This window comes from Nannobrachium achirus (genome assembly GCF_963921795.1).
Source record: "Nannobrachium achirus genome assembly, chromosome: 10".
NCBI lineage: Eukaryota > Metazoa > Chordata > Actinopteri > Myctophiformes > Myctophidae > Nannobrachium > Nannobrachium achirus.
The window spans coordinates 25,519,956-25,541,717 of NC_137819.1; the positions used below are offsets into that span (position 1 = coordinate 25,519,956).

Here is a 21,762-nt window from a genome sequence, read left to right on the forward strand (position 1 = left end):
TGAAAAACAGAAAAAGTACAAAACTATGGCACCACCTCTTTAAGTGATTAAAGCATCCGTGTCATTTTAGATTTGAGCCAAATAGCATCATTTTATACTGAGGCCATTCAAAAATAGCAGATATACAAGCTCATAGTGCATTACTTAGTGCAGCGCTACGAGCTTGTGGATCGGCTATTTTTGAAAAATCTTGAACATCTGTGCAAATCTTTGATTATATACAGTATAATCTTTTAAAGCAAACATTTTAACTAAAATCTTTGCTTCTGGGAGAGCCTGGAACAAAATATTTTGAGATGGGGGTCAGCGGCCAAATACATAATACTTTGGGCGTCCTTGACATGAAAAAGTCTGAGCACCACTAGTCTGGTGGGATTCACCTCAAAACATGGGCTGCAGATTGTTGTAGTGTTGTTGTTGTTTGGTTTCTATTCTGAATGTTTTGAGGGTTTTCACAGGGCTCTACATCCGGTATTGTCCCAGCTCAGATTCTGAGCCTGGGACAACTTCCTGGCCAGGGATATCATAGTTTTGGCCCAGAGGTTCTTCCCGCCCCCCCTTAGTGGTGAAAAAAATAACTTCTGGGAACTCAGATTGGAGCACCACTGATATAGAAACATAAGTTTTATCAGAAAACAGTTTGGACTGCTTGTAGAATCGGTCTCGGGTCTTACTGGGTCTCAATGAATGCTGGCTTTGACTGAGTCGCAGCGATCAGTTCTACCTTGGTATGTGATGTGACAGCCAGGCTTGATCAGTTATACCATGGCAGGGTTCCCCAATTAGTTTTCCCCAAGGGCCGAATCATGTCTAGGGTACCAAGCCGAGGGCCACAACATTGCAGGGGGCGACGGTGGCGTTCCCGCTACTCCAGCGACAGTTCAGATATCGTCGTTGTCGGGTGAAAATCTAGTATGTCCAAAACAGTTTGTTTTGCATTTATCATTTTAAAAATGATATAAACTAGTGAAAACAGCCAATCTACAAGCACAAAACGCCTCACATCGCGAGGCGTTGTGTGCTTGTAGATCTGCTGTTTTCACTACTTTTGTGCGACGGCCTTGTATGATGAAGCAGGGCTTTACTTTGTGAAAGAACGTACACATTTGGAGATACGAGGTTTCCAGACGACAACGACAATATACTAGTGTTGTTGCTGCTCTTATACCACCATTATTACTGGGGTTGGTGGGGGCCAGACAGTAGCCCCCCGCGGGCCGCAAATGGCCTGCGGGCCGCCTATTGGGGAACCCTGTACCATGGTATGTCATGTGAAAGCCAGGCTTGATCATCAGTTCTACCTTGGTATGTGATGTGGAAGCCAGGCTTGTTCTGGGAGTAGTCGCTGTGGAAGAAGAAGCTGGTCTGGTGCGTGGTGCTGAACAGGCCCTTGGGGAGGACCGGTCCGCTGAACCTGTCGATCACCGCTCCCGTCTCCAGGGTGCCGCTGCGGATCTCCAGGTAGTCGTGGATGGCCTCCGTGGAGAAGTTCAGGAACTGCAGGTGGATTCCTTTTTGCAACAAAACCGTTTACGGATTAGATGAATATGATGAGTTTGTGTAAGAGAAGACATACAGAATACATACATTATACTGTATGACAGGGGTCTTCAACAGGGGGGCCGAGACCCCTAGGGGGTCCTCAGAGTTACTACAGGGGGGCCGCCAAATCTTTGTGTGATTTGAACCTTTTTTTTCTTTCTTTTTTTACATTAACCCTAGCATCCCTAGTCTGAGGAGAGCTTTAGCCGAAAATAGCCGATCTACAAGCTCACAACGCCTCGCCCTGCGAGGCGTTGTGAGCTTGTAGATCGGCTATTTTCGGCAAAGAGGTTTGGTGTAGAGGGAAAACAAGAGCAGAATTAAACATTGAAAGTTTAAGTATTGACGGTTTAAGTGGTTAAATGCCTGAAAATACTCCTAAACATGAATACAACATGATAGCGCTGCCAAACAAGTCTATGAAACTATCCATGAAATCTATGTAAAAGTTTAATCAGCAAACAGTTTTATACAGTATATAGTGGGGGTCCCTGCTTCATCTCTCTCTCAGCTTAGGGGTCCTTGGCTGTAAAACATTGATAAGACAGATAGACAGACAGATCCTTTTTTTTGGTTCTTACCAAAGCCAATAGGTAGGTTGACTGTCCAGGTGCAGTCCAATCCACTGGGGTAGTTACCAGGGTAACCAGGACTCATGATCACTCCACTCACATCTGCCATCGACCCGCCACACTGGGCTGGGGGGAGAGAAAGAGAGAGAGAGACAGAGAGACAGAGAGACAGAGAGACAGAGAAAGAGACATACAGACAGAGGCAGGGAGAGTGTTGAAACACCTCGCCAGGGGCGTAAAATGTACTAGTATGTAAAGTAAAAATTATTGACACTTGGAAATACTCAAGTAAAGTACAAATAACTCATAATATGTACTTACAGTAAGTACAGTACTTAAAGGGGTACTGTCACCTAAAGGGGTACTGTCACTTTAAAAAGTCATCTTAAAATATGAGTTAATATTTTTATGATATCATTGTGGGAATGCGCAATAATAAGCCAATCAAATTAATAACTGTACTTTACTGGTCAGCTGTTGTTGGGGGGCGAGGGGCAGATTACACTATGACATGAGTTTCAGACTATTTCAGACCATTTTCAGAGAGACCACGTGACCTACTGTATCATACTATTATAATTTCGGGGCGTGTCAGCGGGCCTTTAAGTAAATGCACTTACTTAGTTACTCGCTGTGGAGACTGACCTCACACACCAATTAGCAAAGGAATCTTTTAGTTAATTAGGACAGCAGACAGCAAGTCTTCTGTCATTTAAACCTGACTTTCTTTTCCTCCCGCGTTGCTAAGCATCGAATTCATGAACACTTGAAGTTTTGGCATTATAAGCTCTACGATCAACTTATGTATAATGGAGATGATTGCTACTGTTTGGCCCGCGTGCGCCGTGGATTATTAGCAGCCTGGAGTATATGCTAATGCTTCTGCACACACTCTGGATGCCACTTTAATGGCCCCCATCTATCACGGCATCATCTTAAAAGTGTCAGATTATGCAGTAAGTGCAGTAAAACAGAGGCAAACAGGAGGTAAATATGCTAAAACGCCTCGCTTTCCACAGACGAGGCCTCCTGAACTCCCGTTTTTTTTTTTCTGTGCAGTGATTGTTTGTTTTGCTTAAAAGAGGCCAAAGAAAACAGGCGGTTAACTGGCTAGCTGGCTGTCTAATCTGTACATTTTAAAATGAAAACTGAAAACATACTCAGTCTTACTTAGGGATGAGACCATATGAACATTTCATATCACGATTATTGTGACAAAAGAAATCGCGATTTACAATAATTATTTAACATTTGCCAAAAAATAGTGTTCCCACACATCAAATTTACACTGGGCTGCAATGATATGCATACAGTACATCTTGATTATAACATTCCTAAACATCGTTTCTAACGTTGCCTATCAGAGCTTGGCATTGTGGTTTACTACAGTGGTTCTCAACCTGTGGGTCGGGACCCCCAGGGGGGCCCCCCAAATTATTTTGGGGGGTCCCCATATTATGATTAACTTAATGTGCAACATGGTTTTCTCACTCAACAGTAAACAGACCAACATACAGTATAAGTGTATACAGTACATGGTATCTGCACATTTCTAAAGTGACTTTTTAACACCTCTAAAATGACAAATTAAACATTGGCCAAATTGTCAAATATTAGAGGCAGAAATTGTGAAAATAGCAGATCTACATGCTCACAACGCTATTTTCACAACAGAACCGTGTTATACAAAATGTAATGCCTCAACTCTTAGTGCTCGTCAGGGTGGGGGGGTCCCCAGTTAAAATATGATTATTTTGGGTGTCGCGGCCTGAAAAGGTTGTGAACCGCTGGTTTACTACTGTATGTCAAGCATGTAGCAGTGTGAGCTGAGTTGAGATTGGTCTGATGTGAGTTCCCCATGTTGTCAAAACATAACCCTTGTGTGCATGTGTCCACCTACCCAGGCATAGTGGTACAGGATAGTTCCATCTTCGTACAGGTCCAGGCATGCAGGTAATATGGGCATTACCCTGTAAGCAGAATGCAACCAATCCAGAACCCTTAATTATGTAATAAACGGACAAAAAATATCATATAAATTAGATCTTATTCTGCATGGGTTTTCAGATCAAAAGGGCCCTGTACTGCCGTGAGGGGGGCCCATAGATTAGGAGATTAAAGACCCCTAATATATTGGAAATTACAAAATACATATCGGTCGGGTGTAAACCTTGTATCTCCAAGTTTCAAATTTGTATGTTCTTTCGCAAAGCAAAGCCCTGCTTCATCATACAAGGCTGTCGCACAAAAATAGTGAAAACAGCAGATCTACAAGCACACAACGCCTCGCGGTGCGAGGCGTTGTGTGCTTGTAGATCTGCTGTTTGTAGATCATTTTTAAAATGAAAAATGCAAAACGAACGGTTTTGGACATACAAGGTTTTCACCCGACAACGACGATATAATAGCCTATGAATGTATAATACTGTCCCCAGTAGGGGGGCCCTTGGGTTTATTAAACCCATCAACCCTATACAAATTACGCTTGTGAGAGCTGTCTATGATTTAAGTTGTGCCCTCAGGGCCCGAAAAACACTCTTATTCAGACCTCAATGAGGTACAAAATCTGTCAGAAAGGAGCACTGGCAGTCTGTGTATGCATGTGTGTGGGACTGCAGTTGAGAATAATCGTCCTCCTCTGCCATTCATGATGCGTAGCCTCAAGAGCTAGTTCAGCCAGGAGTGTGTTATGTAATTGGGACACCAGCGGCTGATCAATGTGGCGGTTCTATTTTAGCTGCTCATTCTGTTCTCCTTATAAGCCTAATTTATGCCTCGTCGCTGAAGAAAACCGCGTCACGGGCGCTATTTCCGACGCTGTGACACGGTCGCGCATTGAAGTGTGAATCGGGTTTTACCGTCACACACCGCTGTCTCTCTATTCTCTACGCATCTCTACTCCCACCGACATCCCAGCACCTGTATTCCCCAGTGGGGGGTTGTTTTTGTGTCCCTGTGCGCTTTGCTTTTTCCCTGTGGGCTTTGTGTTTGTCCCTGTGGGCTTTTGATACAATATATCCTGCACTGCTTAAATGGTTTCCTTCTAATTGCCTTACGTCTAACATGGAGCACTACTGTATGCAGCAGAGCCTGTACGCCGATTTCAAATCAAATATTCACTAAATAAAACGTTTTCCAATCTTTTAAATAATCATATACAGTACTGTGCATCTGGGACATATAAACAGTTTTGTAGTATTGATGTGCGCTAAAAAGTATGGGAAACGTAAATCAATATAGCTGTGAATGGCTAACCAGGGAACTGACTTTTTTTATCTTTTACTTGCTACAAAATTGTATGGTATTGTCATTTAAAAGACCATGATAATGAAAATGGCATCAAGCAAGAAACGTCCCTGAATCACACATTTTGCTTAAATGATGTGTCTGCTTTACCTGAAGAGAGTATCCTTGTTCACAGGAGAATTGGACCACGTCTCCAACCATGTATCTGTCTCCTTGTCGGATTCCATAGTTTGGAGTCTGAGGCTCTGGACACGACTCCAAACCAATAGCTGTTGGAATGTGTAACACGCACACATACACACACACAAAGAAAAGCAAAAACATTATGTCAAGACATGGCTTTCAAATCAGCCTTTCAACCCTGTTTTCCCTTGACATTCGATCAAGTTGAAGATAAACATCTTTGCACTGCTTAAATGCTGGATGCAAAATATTATTTGTGGGTTGTTTAACCCTGCAAGACCCGAATTAATTTCTACTGACCAAAAAAAAAAAAAAAAAAAAAAAAAAATCAGATGGTGTTGTAGGAGTCCTAATCACAGGAAAATGTAATGTTAAAAAATTAATAATGTTTTTGTAAGGTTTTATAGCCATAAATCATAAATCATAAATCATGCTCTAATTTGCATTTTTCATGATAATAACACATGTACATGTTCTAGACATTCTAATGATCACGGAAAAAAATATTACAGGCATTTTACTTATGTTTTAGTGAGGAATAGCTTCAGTTAAAAAGTGAGATGTTGTTCGTCCAGAGTCCAGACGCTGGAATTTCAACTTCTCTGGGAGGTGTGAATGTCAGTCTCTGTGGGGGGTATTTATATGTAAATATCGTAGCCAATGGCATTGTAATACTAAACAATAGGATTTAATGGTGATGTTAATGTGAAAAAAGAACAGGAAAACAAATTATAACATTTTCTAAAAAATGATTTAAAAAATGTTGCCAAAAAGCAACGCTGGGCCTTGCAGGGTTAATGCTAAAAGGTGAGGTAAGATAAATGTACAGACAAGACATATTACCACACACTTATATATAGGCAGACAGATTGCATCCTGTTATGTAGAGACACACATGGGCCATGCACTTTGTAACTTTGTTTTGAAAGGTGCTATATAAATAAAATGTACTTACTTTATACATTACAAAATCACAAGTAGGGTAAAGGGTCATTTGAAATGACAAACAAAAAATGCAGTAACTTGGTCACTCAGCAGACAGCCGTTATGGGGAAATGAATCCAGACAACAACACAATAGTCTGGCAGAGGTTTATACCGCCCCCTTCAGAAGGGACATTGGGCTCTCTACCCCAGCAGGAGGTCACATACCAAAGGACCTCTTACACTAATCTGACAAAGAGAGAGCCCCAAGAATTAACTATTTTCATTCTGTAAAAGAAAGTATGGGGAATGGAAATTATCAACCGTGTTGCGCATCTCTAACCTGTGAAAGGGTGATAAGAATGTAGAGGAGAGAGATACTGCAGCTCAGACAGTTTAAGCCCTTTATTTAGGTGCTAGTATAAAAAATGTGACTAACATTTCGATGCTAGTGCATCAGTGATTTTGCCTTTTTGTATTTCTGTAAAAGCCTTTATTTCTTTAATAAATTGACCTGCAAAATAAATCATTCTGAAATCGTATTTGTATAAGCAACATTATGTTGAAATGTATAGCCATAAAGATCTGCTTAAATATTGTGTGTTGAACCAATCATCTAAGGGTGGCCTAAGTTGTTGGGGTATTGATTGAAAGATTTAGTAAATATTCCAAAAATACCTCCTTGGATCTAATTATACTGGATTCAAAATAACTACTCTGATACCACACTAATTGGGTTTGTGTAGGGTTAATAACAATTACAGTGCATCTGATGATTGTTATCCATCCTGTTGACACCAAGCCTCATGCATGAACACACACACATCCGCACACACACACACACACACACACACACACACACACACACACACACACACACACACACACACACACACACACACACACACACACACACACACACACACACACAAACCTACAAGCATACACACACACATGCATGCATGCACAGAGAACACAAGCACAACTGCCTCCCTGTGGGGATCCCAGTCAGTGATTGGGCGGTGAGATGGGGCTACCTAAGTACTCCAGGTGGAAGCCCGCTGCGGAGACGCTGATATCAGAACTGAAGCTGAGGTACAGGTTGTTGGAGGTGCTGTTCAGCAGAGGAGGGATGGTGGTACCTGAGAGAGAGAGGGGGGGAGAGAGAGAGAGAGAGAGAGAGAGAGAGAGAGAGAGAGAGAGAGAGAGAGAGAGAGAGAGATTGTATTATTCTTCATTTATACTTGGCTGTGTATCATGTACAGTACTACAGTGGTTACTCAAGGATCTCCACAACTCAGAGAGTGTATAAATGTAACCATTTGGTTAAGTTTGTGCAGTCTTTGTACAGTCTCGGATTTACAGACCAATAATCAATCAATCAATCAATCAATCAATCAATCAATCAATCAATCAAGATTTAATTATTAACTCAATTAAGACAACAAGTGTAGTTCAATGTGCTTCACAAAAGGAAAAAGAAAACTAAAGGAATATAAAAAAAGAAACTAAGAAGGAAAATAAAGAAAAATCCCAGAGATGACAATGACCCCCTTCGGAGCACAGGTCTCCGCCAGGCCGGGTTGCACACCCAGGCCTGTGGTGAAATTTGGAAGGCATTGCCAATTGGAATGGAATCTGAAAAACCTGACTGATACATATTGATTGTATGACCCCAGGGATAAATGCAGGAACCTAAATAAAAGCTATGCTAAAAATGTCCACAGATTCAAACACACGCAAATCCACAAGGGTCCTTTTGGTTCCTAACTATCAACGATTTACCTGGGGACCCTACAGGACCCCCTCAAGGACCCTTGGGACTTGTTCAATGGACGTTGTTCGACGTTCGTGACGTTCGTGACGTAATTCCGTCTCAACGTAACAAATTTAGTCACATCCAGATGTGCCAAATTTCCCCCAAAATGCACCTGGATTCAGCTTCTTCCGGGTGCTTCAAAACGCCACTGAGCAACTTGCATTGAAATTAATAGCTGGGGGCGGGGCTATCTGTTCTCTATATTATATATAACTCTATGCCGCGACTACAGATCCCGTAGCAAAAACAATAAACTTCCTCTCACTCCTCCCTGCAAATATATTTTCGGGATGCCAAGTTCAGATTGATTGTTCAATACTCACTGAGGAGAAAAAGGATAATGTTGGATATTTGCGAGCGAATCGTCCATCATATCAGACAACAACAAAAGCCTGCCAGATCTGGTTTAATTGCTTTGATATTATGAAGTGTTTTTCTTTTAAATTATGTCTGTGAGTTTGAGAGGCGGAGAAAACAGGAAGTATATTTATTTAAGATGACGGTAAACACTTTTCAGTTGTTAGTTTGACCTACTTAGCCTGAATGATGTACTGCTAATACTAATATATGCTGAAATTGCATCACAAAGCTGTGTCAACAACACTGTAGAGGAGAAGTTTATTAGCTGTTTTCAACATTAATTGAGTGCAGGGCTTTCACATTTGCATAATGTAAGCTACATGATTCTATGGAATTAACCAATTAAAACCTACTTCATTGACCCGGGTCCCCCAGGGGTTTGTTCTTGCTCCAGTAATCTTTCCCTCTACATCTCTGCACCAAGAATAGACAATTTACAAGCTCACAACTCGTGGCTAAAGACCTCTTACCAGTTAAAGCTATACTATTTTTAGTGAATAAAATGTGTTTTTGACCAACGTATGTGGTAGAGTATGTTAATACCCGTAAGACGCCTAAGGGCGAAAAGGAGGAGGCGAAAAGAAGGAGGCGAGGTCGCACATGATGGAATTCGCGCAGGACTGAATTCATAATTAATATATTTCGGACCAGTTGCCCATATATGGAGATCCCTGATACCTATGGAGATTCATGTATTTGGAGATATGGGCATATTGGTTGGATCGGCGGTTCTAAAGAAAAATGTTGTTTCATATAACTGTACATTGTGCAAGTACAGTAACGGCAGGGGCAAAAGCAAAAGTTGGAGTCAAACATGCTTACTCTGTTACTCGTTATGTGAAAGTCCTATGACGTCTGACATCCCTTTTATGCCCATATATGGAGATCCCTGTCTGTAGAACCAATCGTGTGCTGTGAGACCCCAGACATGTGTCCATGCGTGTCATTATCTGTCTCTCAGTCCTTGTCACCAACCATCGGCGGTTCTACTGAAAATGTTTGGCTATGCCATCTAGGATAGAGGGAACTGAGAAAATGTAGAACACTTCAAACACTTAAAACCCTCGAGATGCGGTTAGATGAAAGTGATTCTGTATTGCTGATTGAATCTGGCTCGCATAGTGTTGTTTTTGTCGACTAAAATGTAACGAAAATGTTCGTCGACTACCTTTTTTCACTGATGAAAACAACAAAACTAAGCTATGATAACTAAAACTAAGATAAAATATATTGGCAAAAAAATAGACTAAAATGTTAGGGAGGGACTAGTGGAGTCCAGAACATCCAGTAGAACTAAGAGACCAAGTCATTTTATGTTTGGTTGCGCTCGGGTATTCTACAAGCTAAAAGCTCACTGTGCAAGTGTAAAATCACCATCAAAGCCCGCCAAAATAATTTTTTGTAGACAAAATAAACAGTAGATTTAATCGTATGATGTTTAGCCGACTAAAACTAAAACATTTCAGACGACTGCAATATGACTAAAGCTAAATGTAATTTTATTCAAAAGACTATGACTAAAACTAAATCAATATTTGCTGTCAATCAACAGTGGTGGCCCCATGCTGGAGAATAACGGCAGTACAGTAGTAATAGCAGTACAGTAATCGTCCCACTAGCAGACATGATGATTTTACACATGAATAATTGAACGCATGAGTCTAGGATGTACCGATACCACTGTTGCAGTGACGTTAATCTTCACCCGTCAGGACCTTTACCCAATCAATAACTGGGAATTGATTTAAGCGGGAATGTCATGTTCAATTCAATGAATTGCAATATAAATGTATATTAGAGGACAGAGGTCAAGCCTTTTGTCGCAAGCAATGTGTTGTGAGCAATACTGTAATGGCTATTTTCACTATTTGTCACGCGGCGTAAGTAGGGGTGTAACGATATAGTAACTGAATCGAAAAATCTATTTTAACACTTATGTTGCTATGATTTTTTCTCTTCAATGTCCCACGTTGCCATGGTAATTGCGCAATTGTGTAAAAAGTGCACGCCCATGCCTAGCTGATGCTCCGTTCAGGCATTCATGATTTATCAGCCATTATGTTTTCTTCAGATGTAAACAAACATGGCTGCCATGTTTGAAAGAATGGGTTGGTATGGGGGTTAAACATGCAATTTCGCGATCGCGATCATGCCTAACACATTTCTGGAGGTCCAAAAAACATTAAAAAAAAAAAAGAAATTGAAAAAAAAAAAAAAAAAGAAATCTTCAAAAACGGCCCAAACTCGGGAAACTCGGGGTTGGCACAGCGTTGGTACCAATACAAACTCGGGAAACTCGGGGTTGGCACCAGATGTGTTAATTTGCAATGATCTACTATCGTTTGCATAAGCAAAATAACGTACCATTTTGGCTTTGTATCGTATCGTTTTAAAATGCAGTAATCGGTATTGAATCGTTTTGCAATGCAAATAATTGCTTGTATGGAAACTCAGTATTTGTGCCTTGTATTTGGCAATTTTAAGCTGTTTACTTTGCCGCCAGTCCAAAAAGTATAAAAAAAGATGATTGTGTGACTGGTAAAGCCCCTAGTCTGGAATAATAACACCCTAACAGAATGCTCCTTCTCCTCTCCGTTTAAAGATTTGTTTCCATTCCATATAGCTACTCTTGGTCTATCGATAAATGTAATTATGTGTTCATCATGTCAAGGTGGGTTTGTCCATATGTGTTGAAATATAATGTCCATGTATTTGCTAGATAATCACAGCGATTACTTCCATAAGAATAGATTTTTTTACACGTTTTACACAAATGTAATTTCTTTGCTAAATAGTTACTATATCGATTTTAAATCATTGCATCGAATCGTATCGTCATGAATGAACCAATATCGTCCATGTATCGTATCGTTAACCATGTATAGTGACACGTATCGGATCGCTGTTAAAATGTATCGTTACACCCCTGGACGTAAGTATACAACAAATCATTAAACGGAGAGGAGAAGGAGCCTTCAGTGAGGGTGTTATTATGCCAGACTAAGACAACTGGGGGTTTACCAGTCACACAATCATCTTTTGTAATACTTTTTGGACTGGCGGCAAAGTAAACAGCAGAATCAATAGACTGCTGTGCAGGCACTGCCAATTTAGAAAGTATTTTATGTGAATCCCTGTTATTTGAGCTGGTGCAAGAGGTAACAATCCTCTACCCCCTGCTGGGGGAGACCGGCAGAATTATTGCTTTCTTTTTCCCCCCACACGCTTGGCTTCCTGCCAAGGAGGTTGCATGTGGATAGCCTTGGAAACGCACTTCATTCAAACAGCTGATCCCATGGTATAAAGCAGGGGTCTTCAACAGAGGATCCGGGACCCCTAGGGGGGTCCTCAGAGTTACTACAGGGGGGGCTGCCAAATCTTTGTGTGATATGATCATGTTTTTTTTTTCATTAACCACTTGAACCCTAGCATCCCTATTCTGAGTGGCACATAGCCAAAAATAGTAGCTCTACAAGCTCACAACGCCTCGTGTTGCGAGGTGTTGTGAGGCGTTGTGAGCAGTATTAACACATTTAGCTGGGATCCCCCTGGAACTGCCTCAAGGACCCCTGGGGGGGTCCCCAGACCACACATACGTCATACTTGTGTTCAATTCACAGCGGCGATACGAGCCACCACAATGTGTTTTTCTCAGTTGGTATATGGTTGTTGCTGGGTGGAAGCCTTGTGTGTCCAAAACCTTCCCTTTTTTCCTCCCAGAGATTTAATAGAAAATAGCCGATCTACAAGCACATGCGAGGCGTTGTGTGCTTGTAGATCTGCTGTTTTCGCTACTTTTGTGCGACACTTTTGTATGACGAAGCAGGGCTTTAATTTACGAAAAAAACACACATTTGAAACATGGAGGTACAAGGTTTCTGCCTGACAGTGAGACGATATTATTATTATTATTTTACCGGAGTAGCTGCCCAGTCTCGGCGCGTGATTGTCAGCGCCGTCGTAGAAATCCAGAGAATCCCAGTTATGCTCCGTAGCGAAGCTCACCACTTGGATCTGAGGAACACAGGGGACAGACAGTGAGTCAGGGGTTGAGTGTTTACACACGGTACTCTGTGTGTGTGAGAGAGAGAGAGAGCTAGAGAGAGAGAGAAAGTAATTTCATGAATAAATAAAAAAGAAATCTCAGAAATTCCATGAATTAGAAAAGAAATGTTGTGCGGCTTCGCGCCGTGTTGTGAGCTTGTAGATCTGCTGTTTTCACTAGTTTGGGTCCCGGGCCGGGCAAACATTTCTCTTTTGGGTCACGAGCAAAAAGGTTTTGGGGACCACTGCTGTAGAGACAGTAGAGAGAAGGCAGCAGAAAAGATTAAAGACTGCGATCAACAGTGTGGGAAGGCATATTATAATCATGTCTTGGTCCTTCAAACCAATTTCCTGTTTTTTTTTTTACTCTACAGCCAAACAGATGCACTCCTTACTCTGTTCTTCTACAATTCTACAATTTCCTGTGTCACTTTGCCTTTTCTTTTCAAAAGTCAACACTGCTCATCCAACTTAAAAAAAAAATAAAAAAAATAAAAAACTAAACCGTGCAAAACAACTCCTGGAAGAATATTACATTGTCAACCACAGAAACACATTTGATTCTCTTTGTCTGTTGGAGTCTGTGTTCTATTCTGTCTGATTTTCATTTCTTTTTTCTTTTTTAAGATATGTTTTGGGGCTTTTATTGACAGGACAGTAGGCTGACAGGAAACGGGGAGAGAAATGGGGAGTGACATGCAGCAAATCTGGTCGGGCTCGGGAATCGAACCAATTGACCCGCTGCAGGCTGGATGTGGTATGCACCTGGACCAGTAGGCCAGCGGGCGCCCTTGACTTTTCATTTCTAATGAACCATTGATCTGAATCAACAGTTCATTCCACGTTTGCGCCAGGGCGCTGGATTCACTAGACGAGGTAAAGGAATGAAGGAGCTACTGTCATGCCATCTACCCATAAATACCGATAATGAAAACTGCTGCGCTGTGAGATATCGGCTCTGGTGTGCTCCGGTCATAGATCAGTGCACAGTAGCACTCCCTCGTGTGTATTACGATCTGAGTAAAAATACTGGATCTTCTCATTCCTGCAGTTTATCACCGTATAGCTACAGTACCTCCATCTAATGAGAAGAACATCCATGACCCCAGACACTGTGGAGTTAGCTCAGCAGTGGTGTAAAGTAACTAAGTACATGTACTCAAGTACTGTACTTAAGTACAATTTTGAGGTACTTTTACTTTAACTGAGTATTTCCAATTTTCAGTACTTTTACTTCTACTCCACCAACAGCTCAGAGGCAAATATTGTACTTGTACTCCACTACAATTATTTGGAAACTTACTTTGTAGATTTAGATTATTATTACAAAACATACATTAACCCCTTCAGCCCTATATACTGTACATTTCGGCCATTTGAAAATAGCCGATCTACAAGCTCACAATGCGTCACGATGCGACGCACTGTGATGCTTGTAGATCTGCTATTGTGTGCTTGTAGATCTGCTATTTTTTTATAAATGTGTATACATTTGAAAACTTCAAATGTCAAATGGGACATTCTGCATAATGAGCCCTTTCTACTTTTGGTACTGTATTTTGAAGCCACTTTTGTACTTATACTGAAGTACATTTTGAATTCCCAACGTTTACTTGTAACAGAGTATTTCCACATTGCAGGACTCTTACGTAAGTAATGAAATTCAGTACTTTTCCCAACACCATACAAGTTGTGCTTGAAATTATTCAACCCCCTCTGACAAATTCGTTCATTAGTGTAACCACTGTTCCTTTGACTTAGAACATGTCAACTATGCTCAAAACTGTACCTTTTGGAACATTCAGTGTCTTTGCAATTGTTTTATATCCTCTTCTTGTTTGTTTTTTTTACAAATCAATAATCTCTTCTCTGAACTTTTCTGACCATACCTTAAACTTAGCCATGTTTCTAACTGCTCTAAATAGTCGATTGCAGTTGATTACAGATGTTTTCAGGTGTAATTAAGAGTTGAATAATTGAAAGTGAAAGTGGCGTTGAAAGTGGCATTTAGCATTTCATTTGGAAAAAAAAAACACAACGAATGTTACTTTTGAGCTAGTTACATTGTTTGTGTATGATTGATTTATTTCATCCACTTGTCAGTTTGTGAATTTAGCTAATAAACCAGATTTGCAGAGAGAGGGGGTTGAATAATTTTGAGCACAACCGTATATAAGCCAGCCAGCCAGCCAGCCACAGCCTGCAACAGCCAGCCAGCCCACCCCAGCCAGCCAGACAGCCCAGATGAGACTGAACTGAAGGCAGGTGTTACCTGTATTCCAGCCCCCTCTGGAACCGAAACCTTCCACACACAGTTCTGGTTGTTGTCATAAGGCTCCGGGTAGCCAGGTGACAAGATGGTCCCACGGCGGGACGCCAACACACCCCCGCAGGGAACTGAGAGAGAGACACAGAGAGAGAGAGAGAGAGAGAGAGAGAGAGAGAGAGAGAGAGAGAGAGAGAGAGAGAGAGAGAGAGAGAGAGAGAGAGAGAGAGAGAGAGAGAGGAGTGGTGGTGAGAACATGTACACAATGTTTGTGTGTTTAAGGTCGAAACACTCCCACTGGGAGCTGCAGCAGGAGCTAGGTTATAGGAGGTCGCATCTGTAAGCAGCTGCATGCAGCACTTATAAATAGATTTCCATGGAGTTACAGGGCCGGGGTTTTAGTGGGCTGGCGATAGTAGTGGAAGATGTTTTGTTCTTTGGAAGGCATTCAGATCAGGCTTTACCTACAGTATATGTACGCAGTGTTGAAGAAGAACATTTACTCAAGTACTGACAATTATGAGGAACTTGTACCTTACTTGAGTATTTCCTTTTTTTCAATACTTAATACTCCACTACATCTCAGAGGCAAATGTGCTTTTTACTCAATTATTTTGTGGATTTCGATTATTATTGACACACTGGCCAAAAGATGGCGGTGCACTCTAGGGCAGTGGGTCTCAAAGTGGATTCCAGGGACTCTGTGGGTTCCTTTACGGGGGTCTAAATTGACCCATACAAGTCTCTAACTCTAACAGTGTACAAAAGGAACCAAATGAACCTGTCAGGGTTCATTTGGTTCCATTTTTACACTGTCAGAGTTAAGGGGACACCTTGAAATTTGAACGTTTGAGAACCACTGCTCTAGAGTATATAGCATAGATGCCTCGGCGGAAGACTGGTGTAACTTGGAAGAAGACTTGTGTGGTTAAGAATTATACCAACTTATCCCCGCCCAGAAAACTGCTCTCTGATAACCTCGCAATGGCTCGCATCACCAGACTTTCCACCTTGAAGGAAAGCCTGGTATTCGTTCTAAACCAAGCCGCGTGAACCATTTTTTAAAATCCGGTTGGCGCTACGAGTTAGAATAAGAGATAGAATAAGAGATGAACAAACCAAACAATTATTATACCAAAAGAAACTAAACAATTATACCAATTGAAACCAATTCTAAACTAAGGGAATCATTTTGGAGTTCCAGTCGGTGGTTTCCGGCCGCCTGATGACTACAAAATGACATATAGACTACAAAGGTTATTTGTGTTCCCAAACGGATCAGAACCCCCGAAAATGCTATTTGTCCCAGGCTAGCTCTCAGGAGCTCTTTAAAGGGGCACTCCACCACTTTTCAACCTATGTTCATATAATTGGTCCTCACTCAAAAATAGCTTTTTTCTTTTCTTTTTTTTTTCTCAGAGGAGGGCTGTGGGCAGGTCAGAAACCCATCGTCTTGTGACATTATCGATTGCCAATCCAGCTTATAGAAACTGCAGGCTTTCTATTCCTGAAAAGTTGCAATTTTAAAGTGGAAGCCATTGTTCTCGCGATAATAAAAATCTAAATATTTTTTTCAAAAATATCGATTATTTTTTTGGGGGGGAAAATGATGATGTCACAAGACGATGGATTCTGAACTTCCCACAGCTCTCCTAGGAGACTTGGACTGAGTAGAAAAAAATTGTGATATTTTATCATGAACATTAGTGAGGACCTATTATATGAAGACAGGTTGAAAAGTGGTGAACTACTCCTTTAAGTAAACAGATGCAAGTACTTGTTCCACACAGACCTATGCAGGTGGGCAGAGTATCATTCCACTGGGCCAGGTTGTCCGGTACGGTCTCACAGCGTATGGCGGTGGAGCCGTGAAGAACATAGCCAGGGTTGCACTCAAATTGCACTGAGGAGCCCACCGCAAAGTCATTGCCCAGGCGCTTCCCAAAGCGCGGCTCGGGAACCGAGCTGCACTGCGTGGAGCTGGTCCGGGGGACAGCTGGAGACATAAAAAAAAGGAGACATTAAATGGGCATTAAAATGTGTCCATGTCAGCAGTTTGCCATCAAAGCCATTTCCATAGGGAGGTTAACAATCTCTCAATATCCCCTTGTCAACGGGCTGCTTTTCAATCCTTCCACTCATTGTCCCCCGTACTTACTTACTTATACATATTTATACATACTTAATAGTGAGGATTACAAAGACCCTCAACTCCAATGGGGGTGACGGGCTTAAAACGAAAGGTTACTTACAGTAGTGCCTTATGTGAGTTATTTCTGTGTATGTGTGTGCGGTGTGTGTGCGCGCGCGTGCAAGCATGCGTGCATGCAGGTGTGTTCGTGGGTGAGCATGTTATATGTATGTCTAAATGAAACCCATTTAAATGTTTTGAATGGCTACAAATAAATGGACGTTAGTCTGGAAATAAGTGTGTTTTGGTTGCATTCCTCCAACAGCAGTAGAATGCACATCAGACTTAACCTAGTGCAGCTAGACAATTCACCAATGTTAAAACAAGGATACAGCAGTTAGTTGGCTGCATTAGTATATAGTCTGGCCAAGCCAGGCTACCTCAGACTGACCTTGATAGACAAAGTGGAATCCTTTCGCTGTTTCTGGACCCACTGTGGTGAACTTTATGGTAATCTGGTTGCCAGAACTCAGAGGAAGAGATTCACCTAGAGAGATAGAGAGCGAGAGAGATATTGATTTTGATTAATTGATTTTCAAACCACTAATTTTATTCATAAGAAAGTGTGCTACATTAGTACATTCAAACAAACAAACAATCTACTTGTATTGTACCGTATTGCAGTGGTTCTCAACCTTTTTAGGCCATGACCCCCAAAATAATCATACTTTAACTGGGGACCCCCTCCCTGATGAGCACTAAGAGCTGAGGCATTACATTTCGTATAACACAGTTCTATTTTCTGCCTTATTATAGATCGGCTATTTTCTGCCTCTAATATTTGACAATTTAGCCAATATTTAATTTGTCATTTTAGAGGTAAAGTCCTTAAATTGTCACTTTAGAAATGTGCAGATACCCTCTATACACTTAAACGTTATGTTGGTTTGTTCACTGATGAGTGAGAAAACAATGTTGCACATTAAGTTAATCATCTGGGGACCCCTTAAAATAATTTGGGGACCCCCCTGGGGGTCCCGACCCACAGCTTGAGAATCACTGCTGTATTGATTGAGAGATAGAGAAAGAGAGAGAGAGAGACAGAGACAGTGGGTGAGCAGGAGAGAGAGAATGTGGGACAGAATAGCAAGAGCTTGGTAATCTCATCACAACCGAGACAAAGTGGGAGGGAAAACAACGCCTTTTTCAACAGAGTTCCCAGGAACCAAGGAACTTTTTTTTTCTTCAGAGAACTCAGAAACTTTTAGACAACTTAGTTCCAGCTTCCTGGACCAGATTGGTCAGATTGGTCCCTTGCTCCAGACCAAACACCCGTGGTTCAGGGACAATCGCAGTGGAGCCAGAAGCACTCAACGTCACTGCTCAGCAGTGGTGTATGTCTACATTGCAGTATTAAGACTTTTACTAGTAAAACAATTTAGTACTTTTTCCACCACTGCTGCTCGGTCAAGCACCCTGAATCGCTTTGAGAAGGATGCACCATGTTGAAGAGATTTGGCGTAAGAGGGAAATTCAAGAGGAACAAGTGTACATCCCTGGGGGGGACCCTGGTCAATAATTGGATAAATGGCTAAAAACTCATTTGAATAACACAAAGAGGAACACACGACAGTGATGTCTCGAGATAGTTTAATCCCCCACAGCATGCAGAAAACAGCACGCTGGATTTGACAGTAACATTATTTTGAGGTGATTTAGTCGACTGAAATACAGACTGTCGGCACTCTAAACGGCAGCATTTTGATTAGATTGCGGTCAGAGATGGTTTGGAGACAATGGAGAGGCCCATTTGTGTTCCTCCGCGGCGGTTCACTCCTGTGAAAGTCACAGTCCATCTCCATAACCCGCCTGAGAGCCCTTTTACTCTTGCCTTTTCCGGCGTATTCAATCTAATTTGCGACCTCATCTCTCTCCCAGTATCGATGTGGACACCACATTAAAGCAGACCAAAGGGATGGCTTCAACTGGCCCCGTCTCAGTGGACAGGACACCTGCAGTTTGATTTAGTTTTAGCCATAGTCTTTTGAATAGATTTTAATTTAGTTATAGTCACATTTGAAATGTTTTAGTTGATTTTGTCGACAAAATATATTTTGGGGGTGCCTTGATGGCGTCATAAAATGGCAGATTTTACTCTTGTTTGCATGCTGAAAATAGCAGATCTACAAGGTGACAACGCACCGCACTGCGATACATTGTGAGCTTGTAGATCGGCTATGTTTGGCTAAAGTTCTCCTCAGTATAGGGATGCGAGGGTTCAAATTGTTCATTTAAACGAATGATCCTATCACAAAGATTTGGCGGCCCCCCCTGTAGTAACTCTGAGGACCCCCTAGGGGTCCCGGACCCCTTGTTGAAAACCCCTGCAGTGGAGGATACACGATAAACAAGTCATATTGAAGCAATATTGATTAAACGAGCAGCAGACAAACTTGGAACTGGAGCACTATAACGATGTAAGAAAAAGTCCTCCCACTTGATTGGGGGGGGGGGGGGGGGGGGGGAATACAGTTATGGAGGCTCAGACAATGACATGCAAACAGAGTGACACAGCGGTTTCATTCCAGGAAACAAGTGTGATAGGATACTTTGTGCAAATAAGACAGATCTGGTAATTTACCATGCTGAAATCCATCTGCCTAGCTGCTCTATCTGTCAGTCAGCGAGCCTAATAGTCTCTCTGTCTGTCTGGCAATCTATCAAAGCAGTACATTGGTTTTAAAACTTTTTTCATCAGAATTCCAAGGCGTACCTGTATTCATTGTGTGAAAAAAAAGCAGATTTACAAGGTCACCTTGTAGATTTCTTAACCCATTCAGGCCGGGAACACATTTTGCTGTTTGGGAGGGGCTTACAGTACATGTACAGTATGTAGCAACATATTTGTTTTGTAGGCTAATTTCTGATTTAGCCCTATTCTATAGGTTAGGCCTAAATGAATGTGCGAAAATAAATGTTGCCTATAATTACATGCGTAAAACATGGCTGTTATTTTTGGGGGGTGTATAGATTTTGAGTATAGAATTCTGTATTCATTCTTAAATTAATAAAGTAAATCCATAATTCATAACATAGTTGTAAATATTGCAATAATAATGTGTGGTTGCCACAAAATACCAAGACACTCCTGGACTGTCCTCTCGCCGCTCTCGGCACACCGTTTGGGCAGCACTGCATCAAACCATCCTTACCAGAGGCGTAATTTCAGAAAGAAATCAGGAAGGAAAAAGCTTCTAAATCAACTATTTTCACTATTTGTTTTGGGGCGAAAAGATTTTTTTTTTTTAACATGCCTATACTGATATTCCCAAAATATGGATGTTACGTTGAAAGTGGTCACTAAATTAATGGTTGCATACAATAAAACGCATATCTAAATTATAGCGCGTGTCACACATGTAGATGGACGATCATCGGATTAATCTGCAAAAGCAATTCAGAGTTGGGGACGGGGGGCAGCCCTCTTTTCAGAAACCCCCCTACTTAGAAACACCCCTATTCAGAAATACCCCCACTGAGGTTAGGGTTAGGGTTTAGGCTAGGGTTAGGTGACACCTCTATTTAGAATAATGGAAGTCAATCTTCTGAATAGAGGTGTTTCTGAACAGAGGTGTGCATAAAGTAACTGAACTTAAAGACGAACTGCAACGGAAGTTGTCCACTTACTCCACTTCCTTATGGTGACGCAGTTCCTAGTGAAACGGTCCAGGAAGGCAGGATATAGTGCTGGGAGGAGTGTGATTTGACGGTCAAAAAGTAGGCGGGCCATAACAGTTTACAGTTTAGGCATTTAGCAGACGCTTTTAATCCAAAGCGACTTACAAATAACTCATTGAAGACATTAATATGTAAAGACGGCTCAGTGTCACAGCGTCGCTCCTATAGACTGACAAGGCAGCGGCTACGGAAACAAATGTGTGTTCATAGGAGATGAGATGTCGGCCGCGGCTTGTGATTGGCTGAACCGGAGGTAAGCCAGCGCAACACACTGGCTCGGCTGTGCGGAGAGGACGAACAGAGAGGCGGGGGAAGGGGGGAAGCACACAAACCAGCGGCTCGCGGGGAGTAGCTGAAGTTGAAGTTGTTGAAGTTGATTGACACAGGCACCTGTCAAACATTCTGACCCCATGAATTATTAAGTAGACGTCATCACGCATGCCATTTTTGTTTAGGTATGACCATATTATCACTACATATATGCTCTAAACATGTGAAAAACATATTTTTGATTTCACTACATCTTTAAGGTTAAAGACGCCCCTGGTCCTTACCAGAATGAGAGCCAGACAGGGAGGAGAGGAGGGTGTTCTGCTGGGTGGGTCCATCGTAGATCTCCACCACATCGTTCAGAGAGGTCTGGAACATGACAAACTGACCAAAGAGCACTACAGGGAGACAGGACACAGAGAGACAAGCCATTTTTCAAAAATAGCAGATCTACAAGCTCGCATTTCAATAGTTAAAGCACAAAATAATGAGTAATAATGCGTTCCCTTGGGGGGGCCCGCAGTGAATCCTTGTACCCAGTGCCCAGAATTTGGTGCGACACCCCTGCACACACACAGAGAGAGACTGAGCGAGAGAGTATACTGAGTTACGCTATTATCATTCAACGCCACCGCCTGACCTCTCAATGATTAAACTCAATTCGCACT

At 41.8% G+C, this 21,762-nt stretch overlaps 1 protein-coding gene across 1 annotated transcript in view; it reads right to left on the reverse strand.

Annotated features, from left to right (window-relative positions):
- The window catches only part of csmd3b (CUB and Sushi multiple domains 3b), a gene marked incomplete at both ends in the record, with an annotated part of 797,030 nt that overhangs the window by 95,279 nt on the left and 679,989 nt on the right, over positions 1 to 21,762 (reverse strand). The window contains 10 exon segments of the mRNA XM_080735998.1: positions 1,302 to 1,511; positions 2,124 to 2,240; positions 4,015 to 4,084; positions 5,511 to 5,629; positions 7,504 to 7,608; positions 12,563 to 12,659; positions 14,962 to 15,086; positions 16,748 to 16,951; positions 17,538 to 17,633; positions 21,379 to 21,492. Of these exon segments, the coding sequence (XP_080592124.1) occupies positions 1,302 to 1,511; positions 2,124 to 2,240; positions 4,015 to 4,084; positions 5,511 to 5,629; positions 7,504 to 7,608; positions 12,563 to 12,659; positions 14,962 to 15,086; positions 16,748 to 16,951; positions 17,538 to 17,633; positions 21,379 to 21,492 (1,257 nt within the window).